Source organism: Suillus subaureus, assembly GCF_016647635.1.
Source record: "Suillus subaureus strain MN1 chromosome Unknown BJ212scaffold_30, whole genome shotgun sequence".
Lineage (NCBI taxonomy): Eukaryota > Fungi > Basidiomycota > Agaricomycetes > Boletales > Suillaceae > Suillus > Suillus subaureus.
The window spans coordinates 2625-16918 of record NW_024538586.1 but is presented as its reverse complement, the minus strand read 5'-3'; the positions used below and the strand labels follow the sequence as shown (position 1 = coordinate 16918).

The 14294-nt window shown below is 44.2% G+C and overlaps 3 protein-coding genes across 3 annotated transcripts; 1 reads left to right on the top strand and 2 right to left on the bottom strand.

Moving 5' to 3' along the window:
• Positions 1-5569: 5569 nt before the first annotated feature.
• On the bottom strand, positions 5570-6268 carry BJ212DRAFT_1524786 (uncharacterized protein). Its single transcript, XM_041341724.1, has one exon. It carries the CDS (start codon positions 5864-5866, stop codon positions 5588-5590), a length of 279 nt encoding a protein of 92 aa, XP_041189767.1. The 5' UTR covers positions 5867-6268; the 3' UTR covers positions 5570-5587.
• Positions 6269-6851: 583 nt separating this feature from the next.
• Positions 6852-7583, bottom strand: BJ212DRAFT_1483783 (uncharacterized protein; the record flags this gene model as incomplete). Its single annotated transcript, XM_041340674.1, has 1 exon — positions 6852-7583. One exon carries the CDS (start codon positions 7581-7583, stop codon positions 6852-6854), a length of 732 nt encoding a protein of 243 aa, XP_041189766.1.
• Positions 7584-12268: 4685 nt separating this feature from the next.
• On the top strand, positions 12269-13284 carry BJ212DRAFT_1302027 (uncharacterized protein; the record flags this gene model as incomplete). The annotated part of the gene is made up of 3 exons (XM_041333207.1): positions 12269-12472; positions 12751-13118; positions 13155-13284. The coding sequence occupies 3 exons, from the start codon at positions 12269-12271 to the stop codon at positions 13282-13284; spliced, it is 702 nt and encodes a 233-aa protein (XP_041189765.1).
• Positions 13285-14294: the final 1010 nt, after the last annotated feature.

Here is a 14294-nt window from a genome sequence, read left to right as displayed (position 1 = left end):
AGTTTCAAGTTAGCTTAGCACTTGACATCTAGCTGAGCTTAATCAGAGTTGGACCTTGTTAGATGTCCAACTCCCAACCCACTATCATCCCTCAAGGCACATGAGCATCTGGTCATGCTATGGGATGTGCAGGGCTCAGTCTCCGCTGACAGCAAGCAACTTGTGGTCGACTATAATGATCTGTCCAGTCTGGGACGTGAAGAGTTGATGCAGAACTTCTTGAATGGTTCGAGAAATTGATGAGGCATAATGATCTCTGATGGTTCAAGTTTCATGTGCACCGGTTCAAATCCTGCTGGTGTCACTTTTTGTTCTTCCAACCCCAAGCCTTTTTCCTTGGTATTCCGAGTCCTCAATCTTGGAAGCTGGTATCCAGCATCTTAGATGTCGTGAGTAGAGACAGTGTCCATGACTCACTAAGTATTTTGTCATTATGTCCAACCATTGTGCTGACCTTGAGCAAGGTCAACCGTATGAGCATTAGTCAAGGTGGCTAAACTGCCTCCAAAGACACCAGCACCCACTGGACAGTGGACAGGCACTTGATCAGGTAGCCATACTGAGGGGGTTGAATGTGCCACAATCTCTCCCAATGGAGAACTGCTCATAACTGGACATCCTAGGTGGAAGCTTCAGATATAGCTGATCGAGATCCAAGATCATACTTTCCTGTGAGCTTGGGTTGGATCAGCAGAAGACATTTTTTGGTGAGTCATTCATGCTCAACTGGATAATGCACCACTTTATCTAATTAGCACTTCCCCTGCATGATAGACCAGGACCCTTACTTCCAACTCTTGCATGATGTTGCACAGAAACTCAAATACCCCAAACCATCCCTCATCCACTCCCGTTTCTTCCCTGCTCTTCAAGGACCTCAGATGAAGATGAGTGCACAAAGCTCAAAGGGTGTTCTTATGATTTATTGTGTATGTATGTATTAGTTTGAATATTTATAGTGAAAAAGTGTTGCTTTGATGCACGATATGTAGGATACATGAACTGGTGGTAACTAATAGTACTAGAAGAGCAATCACAGTGGCAATGTCTTTGACACAAATGTGTAGTTGAAGTTTTGGTCCAATGGTGTGAACCTGTTCCAGTGTAAGTAAGGCATAGTCACTGCCCTAGGTTGCTACTACCCCTACTAGGCAATGTATCAGTAATCATTTGCCTATAGAATGCAGGCTGCTCACCCTCTTGAGTAGTAAAGATGCTTCTCAATAGAGCGTCACAGTGACTCACTGGCATCTTGTTGAATTGTGTTGTGATATCATCTTTGAAGGCTTCCATACTGGCATTCATCATGAAATCTTGGTCCTGGAATACGCCATTCAACAGTTCACTGAATACCCAACAGAACACTATGCTCATGAAGATCAACAGATGCTGGATTTTTTTGTTGTTGCCAATATAATTGATATATTTCCTGTTGTAATGAAGGAGTTGTCAGACAAAGTATCGGATTGTTGTATTCATGAAGGCGATATTCACTTCTATGCCTTGAACCTAAAGAAACTTCTATGCGCTTTCGAAGCTCGCCTTCGATTTAGGAATTGTAAACTTGGTGATTGCTAATGAAAAAGGTTTCTGTTATGATGCTTATTGTTTTGGTGACAATACTCTAGGGTGTTGAGTTATTGGGCAAAAGCCTGAAGGGCTTTCCAGCTCGAAACATAGTTTCGTACCTATGGCGCAAAAAGGTGAGCTGTGTTCCCATAAATTAGGAGTACAACGATGCATGCAGCGAAGGTTGATGCCCCTAGGATTAGGAGATGGACTCACTCTCGCTTCTTAACGGATTGGGGGGATTGTGTAGCGTGTGAAAGGCTCTAGCGCTGGTGATGCTTGAATGTAAGGTGCGAGTATAGTTGCATGGTCTTGCAAATAGATTGTAAAGGCTTTGCTTGACCATCTTCCCATAGCTTTGACGACATCAAATGGCACTCCACACAGGAGATATTCTAGGGTCCCCCCAATTCTTAAGCCGTGTCCCTTCAGGTCAGGTAAGTTCGCAGCTTTCGCTGCTATTGAAACTCTCTTCATCAGCTCTTTTTTGGACAGTGGCCGCATTCCTTTTGTGTGTTTCCACGCAAATAGATGCACATCTCTGTTGGCTGGATTGACGCGCCTAGGGCTCCGCTAGGGTCAGATGGGCCTTCCTGTGCTGCCCAGTATGCTTCTTCCCCTTTGATTGGGGAACACTTGGTCCTTGGTAGGCGGAATTTGGTGACCTGAAGGCCATTGCGGTCTGTGGAGTTTGATACTCCTGCTCTCATAACGTGTTTCTTTGGGTCGAATTCTTTGATTGCGTTCACTGTAAATTCTCCTAGCCTCGCTACGGCGTAGAATGTCGTTGTTAGACATGCAAAGACGGCTGCATCTAATGGAGTGTCGAGATCTAAATGGTCTTGAATTGTGCATAGGAAGGTTGGTGTGAATGGTGACCTCTTTGGGCGCTTGGATGTTTCTGGTGCTGATGCCAATGCTCTGTCTAGCACCGCTTTGAGTTTGTTTGGTGGGATCAGCCAAGCTCTACCATGTAATAGGTGCCATGCTCTCAATCCGGCTGCATAGTTTGCTAATGATGATCCTGAGTAGGATCCGGCGCAACTGCAAAGGAAATCGAGGAGCAAGACTCGTGCTACTGGGCAGCGTTGATCTTCTGGGACATTGTTTGTGTTGCAGAATACGTGAAACACCAGTAAACCAGCTCCATAAGTCTCTTTTGTTGATTGTGCCCATGAAGATCCTATAACATTGAGAATACACTCTAGCTGGGTATCTGTTATTTCGTGGTTGATTCTCTGCTCTGCCGTCACTACTGCTTGTCTAGTACTATTTCCAGCTGGTGTCCACAGCCTCAAACGATCTTGAGCGAGACAATGCGGCCGAAGAATTGAAGGTTGGGGTGTTAGGTCTGGTCTATAGCTCTGAGGAACTGATGTGAGGTTTTTGTTTGTGTTTGGTAGCAGTGCATTGAAACGGGTGCTCTTCCTCTCATTCCTTGTGGAGTGCCCTACTGATGAAAAACTCCTTGTCATTCCTACTAGCTTTAGCTCATTTGTCGGCCTGTTGTCTGATGAGTTGTCGGTTGATGAGTTTGGCTGCTGGAGCAGAGTAACTCCCGTTATGCAGGAGTCGAATTTCTGAGGTGGAGAGTGGTTTCGTGGCGTCAATGATGAAAGGCTCGAGCTCTGTTGGAATACTGGTTGGGGGGAGAAGAAGGCTCCTTGGTCCGTATATCCCTCTAGAAGGTTCATCTGCTGGATTGGAAGCACTTGTGATGTATGATGTGACAACGTCGAAAGTGTAGGGAAGATTGTGAATGAATTCATTAATCCTGCAGAAGATGCCATTAACTTTGATGTTCCTGTGTCTGCACTTCCACCATCCTTTGACGACACCTGTGTTGTCTCCGTGGACAACAACATGTCCATCAATGTTAAGGAGTGATGCAAGGGTGTATGTGAGTAGCTCAAACCCAACCGCTTCAGCCCATCCAATGTCTCATTTACCATTGCGAGTCTTCCAACCTGGAATTAGCCTCCACACTCTCCAACGATCCCTGATTACTATTCCGATGCCTATCCCAGAACTTGCGTCTGAGAATGCGAATGGATTTTTAAGCTTGGGGGCTGGGTAGATGGTGCGTGTGACACTTCCAGATTGTAGCAATTCTGACCACCAGTTTAAATCATCTGCTACCCTTTGTCCTGCTTGATGGGGAAGAAACGGCTTCTCGCTGCAATAGGATAGCATCGCCTTGAGGTTCATGAGGTACGCTTTGCCTTGGGGAGTCGCTTCACATGCATGTAATAATTTTCTGTACAGTTCTTGTACATCGTGCAAGGTGTGTGCATGCCGCTTGCACCATTTGTGTATTGCTGCGAGATATTTGTCTACTTTGGCCGCACTCAATGATACTGTTTTGAGCTGAACATCCCAGGAAAAACCTGTGTATATTGTGGATGGTGCGAACGGTTGATCCTTTAGCAGTTCCCATATAATGCCTAAGTCTTCCGATAGGGCGTCTATGTCACATAAGCTGAAAGTGAAGAGTCTGTCGTGATCTGATCTTGGTGAGTTGTTTGACAAGTCCTTCAGTGGTTTCAAGCAGTCTTTGTTGGACTCTTCTAGTCTGCCCATTTCATGGTGCAGTTCTCCGAACCAGATGCATCCACCTGTTTGGCGCATTCCTTCTTTTGCGAATGTTTGGTTCCATTGCTTCCTCCATTCGTTATATTCTGCTAGGAATTCCCATCTGATTCTGATGAATAAATGATCATCTACCCATTTGTCTAAAGGCCCGATTCCATTGTTCCAGAAAATTTCAGCTCCAGCATCAGCAACATGTCCATAGACCCCTGCTGATGGGGTAGCTCCAAATGCTGTGCACGTATCTATGCAGAATTGTGTTTCCGAGACTTGTATCACTCCTGCTGGCCATTGGGATGGATGTAATGGAATCATTTGGTATGCTTCCACTACATCTCTCATTGCTGCTTCTGAACCTGGGGGTAGGTGTGCTATTAGGTTATATATGATTGAAAATTTGCCCCAAGTTGTCAGGAAATCTTGGGCATTAATGTAGGAGTTTATCGAGGGGTTTGGATGGGGGGTGCTCAGGGACAGTGGGAATGAGAAATTCTGTATGACTCTGAATTTGCCAGGTTTGCCTGGTTTTGGAATAATAGACATCGGCGAGGATTGGAAAGGTCCTATTAGCTTTTCTAATGTGTCAGCTGTGAGTGGCCCAATGTATCGCCCTTTGTCCAATTCCTTTTGGATGATGCTATTGAATTCGACCCTGTACTCAGCAATCGATTCTTTATTTGGAGGGGTCTGTACAATTGAAATAGAAGGGAAGTCTATTTTGAATCCTAAATGGAGTCCATCTGGTATATTAATAAAATGCTCAATGACTCCTGCGCGATGAAGCTCATGTGCCCATACTTCAGCTTTGTATGGAGTCAGTGGTACCTGCTTTCTGAGCTCTAGGACACTTCTGGGCACCATGAGTGGTAGCTCCGCACCCTGAACAGAAGTGTCGGGCATTGTGCTTGGGGGTCATGCAACCTTCTTCTCATTGCCACCCAGTACACAATTGCTTCCTGTCTTTGGTCCATAGTCCTTTGCATATGCACTCCGAGAACGTGTCAAACTGTTTGTCCCACGTCTGGGTGGCAGTGCATTCGATGGTACGGTGTGGATTGTGGCCAAGACAAACTGCACAGCAAGGTAATGGACCTGTAGCCGTGAAGGGATGTACTGTCCATACCTTCTTGTTACTGGCTTGGTTACCAGTTTGCATGTCCTCAGCTGGGGTGAAGGGGCGCTTCTGCGATGATGCAGATTGCTGGGTTTGACTGGAGAGGTATGCCGCTGCCACTTGCTGTATAGCTATCTTCGTCTCCCTTTCATGTTTCTCATTGAAAAGCTCTTCTCGAGCTTCGAGAATCAAGTCATTGTTGAGCTCCTCGAGGCTCCAACTCTTTGCCGTCCCTATGCTCTGGTGCCAATGGTGGCACTGCTGGGATTGGTAGAGGAGGAGCACTTTTTGCTTGAGCAGGTCCGGAGAGTGTCGCTATCTGTGTGCCTGAAGGGCATACCAAAATTGTATGTGCATTTCGACTCTCTCCTCAGGCCAGTCATGTTGTCGCATCGAGGTGACCATGCGAGGTGCAGCTTCATTAAACTCCTCCCAGGAGAGGTGCTCATCTCTAACGATTGGCACTGCCTTTGGATCCTTGACTGCTGCAGCCGGGATCCACAAATGTAGCCCTTCCGAGGAAGGAAGCATAACCATAGCATCTGGTTCTGCTACTAGAGTGGCCAGTTTGGCGTCCTCTAAGCCTCTGTTCATGAAATAGTGAAGCTCACAATAATCTCCGGCTCTGAGCTTTCGCGTGGCGTATTAAGCCGGTAATATGGTAGGGTCAGAGGGAACTTTTCTGTGCACAAGTGGCGCATACTTATTCTTGTTCTTTTTTCTGTCCTCTAGACGTGCTGCCTCTGCCTCTTCTTGGCGCACTTGTTGGCATTGCTCTTCTTCCTCCTCTTCCCACTCTCTTGCTTCTTGCAAGCGCTCCTGCCTGAGGTTCCATCATTCCTTGTCTGCATTGTTAGCTAATGTCCATAACGCTGCTAGTGAATGGGCCACTTGATCATCGGTGAATCCTCCATCGACAAGCTGCTGGCGTGCTAATTGATGTTCTTGCAAGGTGAAATCCAGTTGGACAGCCAAGTTAGGGTTTTCTTGTAACATAATTGAACTGTAACTTAATGCAAAATACTTGGATCAAGAAGCTAGAGCTCAAGTAGACGAGAAATGCGAGGTGGCAGAAGCAAAAAGGTGTTGTGCCACCTCACTTAATTTGCGCATAGACTAACTTCTTTGTCAGCTTCGTTCCTCAGCAGACTCAGATCACCAAATGTAAGCAATCACACATGAGAAAGGGAAAGTGATGACTAGCATTTATGATGCCATATATGAAGAAATTATCTTTGATGAGCCCACTGATGAGTTTTTTCACTTCCTTTGGAGGTTCCATCATCAATGCATAGTGGATGTTATATCCCCATAGAACCGCACTATGGCTGAGGAATTGAATATTTGTTTTTATCATCCCCAAGGGTTTACAGAGTTTTTCCACCTCCAATTGACCATCTGCCATCTTGGACCAAGTGACAAGCTCAACTACACTCCATGCCATTAGTGATAGTTCCTAAGCCAAAAGTTTCAAAAGCTTACCATTGCCTGATGTGATGGCATCCATGGACTTTTGTGCCAATGCCTTGATGGTGGTTGTGTCCACAAAGAAACAGTTAGAGAAGATATTGCATTTCATTCAAAATAATGCTGCAGATTTGACCTTTGATAGGTCTTCAAGACCAAAGAGGATGAGGATGAATTGAGATGATGCCAACAGCACAGTAGCTGGTGCAGGAGGCAGTGTTGTTGGGGCAGGGAGTGGCAGTTTTGTTGGTATGGGAGGTGGCACAACCAGGGCCACAGGCTGACCTGGAGCATCTGGCACAGGAGGCAGCACACTCTGTGCTGCACTGTGATATGAGACTTCACTGTGCTCAACATTGTGAGGAGTGGGATTGTTGGATCTGCTAGATGTGGTATACAGTGTGTGCCAACTGGAAGTTTGGTGGTAGCACAGGCAGTTAAAATCATGATGATTTCTGGCAGGCTGTGAATCCACTGAAAGCCCCCCCTCAAATTGGTCACTGGCCTCACATACATCAAACAAACCATGCATCCAATCATGTGAATGACTCGAAGGTAGTGGGACAGGTTGTTTGTGAAATATTTCAGGATGGGGAGCATGATAGTAGGCATTGCCAACATGGTAATGGTAGTCTACTAAATCATGGTTAAGTGGATGATGAGCTGCCTGCAGGACCGATGCAACTTGGTCAGGGCCAGGAAAGGTATTGTAGACATTGGAATGATTGATGACCTGATTGTTGGAGCTCATGTTGGTCAAGTGATGTGAGCTTTGAGGATATGCAACATTCTGGGAGGTGACATGAGATGGTGCCTGGTTGATGTACTGGCCATGGTGGTTCATGTGCAGTCCCAGGTCAATGTAAGTCACTTGCGATGACTGGTTTGTGTACTGATGGTGAGGGGGGGCAATGGGCTCCGAGTCAGCCAAGTGATAGGTCTGAGGGTGTGCTGTACCTGGCATACAGTGGCTCAAAAAACTGTCCACATGTTTTTGCATTTTTTACTATTTACAATATTGTGTGAGAATACATAAAGACCTCAGTGACATGCTGATACCATATCGTAGTGCTGCTTCAGGGCTTTGGATTAAGCACCACATTGTGAGAATCAGAGGAGATATGGTGGAGATACAAGGCTTACAAAATCATGACTCATGCAGACAGTTTTTTGAGCACATATTAAAACTATATAAATCATCATTTATGACACCATAACAATCATGCCACCATTAAATAAATTATAAAGTGGTGTCATTATGTCATTTCAAAACCATATCTAACTATACAAACCAAAAATTTCCATATGTCATGGTTATATTCACCATGAAAGCCACCCCCCCTGCTCAAAGGGATAATATCCTCTCTCTTTCCTATTCTGGCCTCTCTGCTTGTCAAATTTCCTCTAGAACTGGAGTATCCAAGTCCACTGTGGCCAAGTTCATCAAAGAAAGTCACACAGACAAGGAAAACTTCTGTGAAGGGCATCCATCCAAGCTCACCTCTACTGATAGGAGGGCTATTATTCAACATATCACTACAGGAAAGGCTGATAATGCTGTCCAGGTCACCTATTACATCAATTCCACCATCACATTCCCTGTCTCTTCACACACTGTGAGAAACATTCTCAAGACAGCTCATCTCAGGTCAGTAACAAGGAAGAAAAGGCTCTCCTCTCTATCACACATAAACAGAGATGACTAACCTCTGCCTTAGCCCATCAGAATTGGATTACATGGAATGGAAGCATGTTATATGATCATGTAAGACCACAATAAATAGGATTGGGTCAGATGGCAAGGTATATATGTGAAAAAAGAAGGGTGCTAGTCCTCTCTGCATATATGTGATAGAGAGGAGAGCCTTTTCTTCCTTGTTACTGACCTGAGATGAGCTGTCTTGAGAATGTTTCTCACAGTGTGTGAAGAGACAGGGAATGTGATGGTGGAATTGATGTAATAGGTGACCTGGACAGCATTATCAGCCTTTCCTGTAGTGATATGTTGAATAATAGCCCTCCTATCAGTAGAGGTGAGCTTGGATGGATGCCCTTCACAGAAGTTTTCCTTGTCTGTGTGACTTTCTTTGATGAACTTGGCCACAGTGGACTTGGATACTCCAGTTCTAGAGGAAATTTGACAAGCAGAGAGGCCAGAATAGGAAAGAGAGAGGATATTATCCCTTTGAGCAGGGGGGGTGGCTTTCATGGTGAATATAACCATGACATATGGAAATTTTTGGTTTGTATAGTTAGATATGGTTTTGAAATGACATAATGACACCACTTTATAATTTATTTAATGGTGGCATGATTGTTATGGTGTCATAAATGATGATTTATATAGTTTTAATATGTGCTCAAAAAACTGTCTGCATGAGTCATGATTTTGTTAGCCTTGTATCTCCACCATATCTCCTCTGATTCTCACAATGTGGTGCTTAATCCAAAGCCCTGAAGCAGCACTACGATATGGTATCAGCATGTCACTGAGGTCTTTATGTATTCTCACACAATATTGTAAATAGTAAAAAATGCAAAAACATGTGGACAGTTTTTTGAGCCACTGTATTCAAGTGAATAAAGGACAACTGATCTACCTGTTGATTGTGGGGGTTTGAATGGGGCCCCAAGTCAACATGCTGAGGGTTAATATGATCGTATGATGCCTGGGGCTCGTGGTAGGGCAGATTAGAGGTGTTTGTTCAATAGCTGTCATCTGATGGGATTCTAAATAAACTTGTGTCAGAAAGGACTAACATGACAACCTGGGACTTACTAGTACTCAGGACGTGGGGATTACTAAAGTGCCCAGCAAGATTAGGAGTGTATGGGTATCAGTCATCACTGCCATGATATGCTATGATGTGTTGAGGGGTGTGGGTACTGTGACTAACCCCTGAGTCCAAGTTGTCTCTCATGTTGAAAGACATTCAAGTTGAGGAAGTGGGTCTGCCCAAGGTGTGGTGATTTCATGACCATCTGCCAGTTTTGTTAGTGGCTTGAAATTCAATTCAAAGGCCAAGTACTGACATGATCATGACTGGTGGATAAGATTAGTTGAGTGAGGATGGACACATCCATCATTAAATGGATGGATCCATAGTGCACCTTCTAGTACACTGTTCATCAATTCACTGATGATGGCATGTGGTCACTAGGAAGTTCTACTTGGAGACTTGCAGTGAGCCTGCCACCACACACAAGGTTCAAACCAAAGCTTCCAACTCAAAATCATTCCTGTTCAAGACTTGGAAGTCTCAACTTTTGGAAGTGGTAGTCTAACTAATCATTCGATCAGGCTGGGCAAGCTGCTACTACCAGTAAGTGTCTTGACTCACTGGCACACCTTGAATGACAATGATACTGTGACCAGGTTCAGAACTGTTTCAGAAGCTCAGGCTGACAATCAATAATCAAAGCAGTGGCCAGCCTGTCTGAGGGATCTGCTAACTTGTCAGACTCCTGGTGGATAATCATTTTGTCATCAAACTGTCACTTACTATGGACTGGTTAGTATCAACATCAACTTGAGGCTATCGATGACTCTGAGTCCAGATCTGATATGGTGACCCAAGTCTGAACAGTCAGGATGCACCTTCCAGATGAGACTCAGTCACAAACCTCAGAACAGAAGGGTCAACATCCAATTCCCACATAGGTCACTTCATTGACAGCTCCAAGCAAGAAGTTCCTGTACACTCAGGCTTCTGAGTTCTCACCACACATATTGCAGTGACCTATCTCCGTATTATACAAGTAAATGGACATGCATAATATCCCATATAATACAGGCCAGTGGACCATGGGCCGAAGGTAAAAATATCCCCAACTATGATGGATGGGCCAGGAGGGATATTATTTCTGATGGGGATGGTGGGCCCATCTATGCCCATGTTATAAATATCTTCAATGATGGTGGATGGGCTGGGAGAAATATTATTACCAATGGAGATGGGTGGGCCCATCTGGGCAATATGTAGAGTAGGATAGACATATATGATAGACAGCTGGGCTGAAGAGAGATGTATGGCAGATATTATATAGACAGGTGGGCCAATGTATTAGTATTATTTTGTAGATGGGTGGGCCGATGGGGCGGTGAAATACTTATTATATATACAGGTGGGCCAAGGTGGGGGTATATTAGATAGATGGGTGGACTGATGGGGCAGTGAAATATGTATTATATAGATGGGTGGGCCGACATAGGGGTATATTACATAGATGGGTGGGCCAACATAGGGTATATTACATAGGTGGGTGGGCCGACATAGGGGGATGTCATATAGATGGGTGGGCCCAGATACATATCATTTAGATGTATGGGCTGAGGTATTGGTATACTATATGGACATATGAGCAATGCTGTTGCACTAGTTTTGATCCAAGTCATGAATAACATTCAGACTCAGATCCTGTCAATGTCAATCAAAGTCAACACAGCCAAGTGCCCCATCAACTTGGAATCTAGCAATACCTCAGAAGACAGTCCATAGATGTAAGGGCTGAGGTATGTGTACAGCCAAGCATCCTGTTGACTCAGAATCCAGTGATACCTCGGAAGACGGTCCATAGATGTAAGGGCCAAGGTATTTGTATATTATATGGACATATGGACATATAGGCTGAGGTAGTGATATATATTATATTGACAGGTGGGGCTAGGTAGTTATCACACATAAACATAAACCTGACACCTGAAACCTGAAACTCGAAACTCAAACATCAAAACAATTTTCGAAACTTGAATCACTGAGTACTGAGTCCCGAAGCCCAAACATCGAACCCCGAACATTGAAACCCGAAACTCGGAAGTTGTAAAAATGTATGAGTTTTGTAGGTAGTTGTATATCATCCAAATCAAAGGAGGTAATAATTCAAAGTCATCTAATGATGAAGGTCACAAGTGCCAGAAAATTGAGCACCCAGTAGAGATGTGAACATGCAGCACTGACTACCGAGTAGCTAATGCACACAGCATGCATTGCCCTACAAGAAGCCAAGTTCCGACTACCAAACATCAAGTAAAGGGTACTGAGATCTGAGGCCCAGGTCTCAACAAACAAATATCTGGTATCCAGCACACTTCCAATCATCTGGTATTTCATTGAGCAATGGACGATAACACATCTTTGGAAAATAACATCATGCCAGGCTCCCTTATCTGATCCTCACTATCTCCACCCCCTTTAACTCCAAAGTGTGGACATGCAGGGTTTGGTGTCTGATTTCCCCAGATCAATTCTATCATGACTGTTTCTTCCACTTCCAATATTGAAATAACCCTCTGGCACACTTGGGCCCTGACTGTCACTCACGAGGCATGTGAATATACTGAACAGAAATTCAATGCAGAGAAGACAGGAGGAGACCCAGTTATACCTTCTCTGAACCTAGACACTGATCTGGCGATAGCTTGTGATCGATTGGTTGATCACCTGATAAAGGCATATAAAAATCCCAGTGGGTCTTCCTGTGGACTCAGAAAATTTGTTTTATCAGTCAAATTGCTTCATCACACTTCAGATGCAGATCGATGTTGCAAAATACAGCAAAGTGATCTCCCCAAAGGACACCAGGCATAATGAAGAGAGAGAGGAGAAGTTGCTTGAGAGGTGTCCTCCTGGCCATGAGGGCACAAAGTTGGTGGAGATACCCATGACAATTCTTGATGCATCCAGTGCCATCATCGCATGGTATGTCCCAGATGCCCTGACCGATGCCACCCAGGTGTGTAATATATATTGTTACTCGATGGATATTGAACATCAAATGGTGCCCACAGAAGGAAATTTGGGCAGCCTCTGATTTGCTTGCTCCAATCCTCGAAAAAAGCATCAAGCTTGACGGCAATTGGTGAACTAATCAAGAGTGGTTCAAACCAAGCTTGGAAAATGATGTCTTAACTCCTGGATGCATCAATTTGTCTCCAGCATGGTTTCAACAGGGGCACAAGGTAGGATCTGATGCAATGGCGATTTTGGTAGTCAAACTCATGAATCCCCTAGAATCAGTCAGATCTGGAGGTATCTGCATCATTGAAGGGGGCATCCTCCAAGAAGATCCTCAAAGCAATTGTGAGGCCAGCAGCCATTGCAACAGCAGCACTCAGGGTGATGCATCCTGAGCAGTACTGGGCAGGTTTGCAAGGCTTTTCAAGCTTCGGAGAAAAGGCAGAAAGCAAGGAACTGCAGAAGATGTCAGAGACTCTCCAGTACTGGGCATCCATGTTTAACAGCCTGTCCATCATTTCCAATCGGGAAACCCCCAATCATCGAGACCATTTATCTATTCCTGAATGCTTCGACATTCTCACTACCATGGGGAATTATTCTAATGCTCAGATGAGCATGCCAAGCCTTCAGCTGGAGTTCAGGTATGATCCGGGTTGCATGATTGCATTTTCCGGAAGGATTGTGAGACATGGGGTTCATGCAGTGGAAGGAGATCAGATTGCTTGGGCATGGTATATAAGGGATTCCATTCATGTTTATGCCAGGGTTCTGTTGTGTGGATGGGCTAGGGTGGATTACAAACAGTGAAAGATGAAAGAAGTGGAAAGTGTAGTTACCCATGTTAGCATGTACTGTCAAATACCAGATATTAGATATCAGGATCTGGAATATTCAGGCCTCAATATCCAGAACTCAAGACTTGATGGTCAATATTTGATACTTGATACTCGATAGTGGACATTCGGAACTCGATATTCAGAATTTGACATTCCATAGTCGGGTCTCAAATATCAACACCCAAATGCCAAATACCAAATACCAAATACCAAGTCTCACATATCAACCCCCAAATACCAAATACCAAATACCGAGTCCCTCATATCAACCCCCAAATACCAAATACCAAATACTGAGTCCCTAATATTGACACCTAAATATTGAGTTGGGTTTTGATAGTTGATACTTGCTAGTCAGGACTCGGTATTCAGTATTCAGGGGTTGATATGAGGGACTCAGTATTTGGTATTTGGTATTTAGGTGTTGATATTTGAGACCCAACTATGGAATGTTGAATTCCAAATATTGAGTTCTGAATGTCCACTATCACGATATTAGGGACTCAGTATTCAGTAGTCAATATTTGGTATTTGGTTTTCGGTATTCAGAACTCAATATTCAATGGTTGGGTCTCGAGATTTGGTATTCAGTATTCAGTATTTGGTATCAGGTGTTGATATTTGAGATCTGACTATGGAATGTTGAATTCCAAATGTCCACTATCACAATATTAGGGACTCAGTATTTGGTAGTCAGTATTTGGTATTTGGTATTTGGTATTCAGTATTCAGTATTCAGAACTCGATATTCGATGGTTGGGTCTCAAGATTCGGTAGTCCATGTTCAGGACTTGGTATTGTGAACTCTGTACTCAATATTGGGGACTCGGTATTGGGGACTCGATATTTGATAGTCAAGTCTTGATATCTGAATCTCAATACTTGATACTCAATATTCACCATTTGGGTCTCAATATTCAGGAGTCCACATTCACAACGTGATATACAATTGTCTGTACTCAATACTTGATATTCAGTATT

What these genes read in the sequence shown, in the direction of transcription:
- BJ212DRAFT_1524786 (XM_041341724.1), bottom strand. Translation starts at nt 5,866, where the DNA reads ATGAACAGAGGCTTAGAGGACGCCAAACTGGCCACTCTAGTAGCAGAA.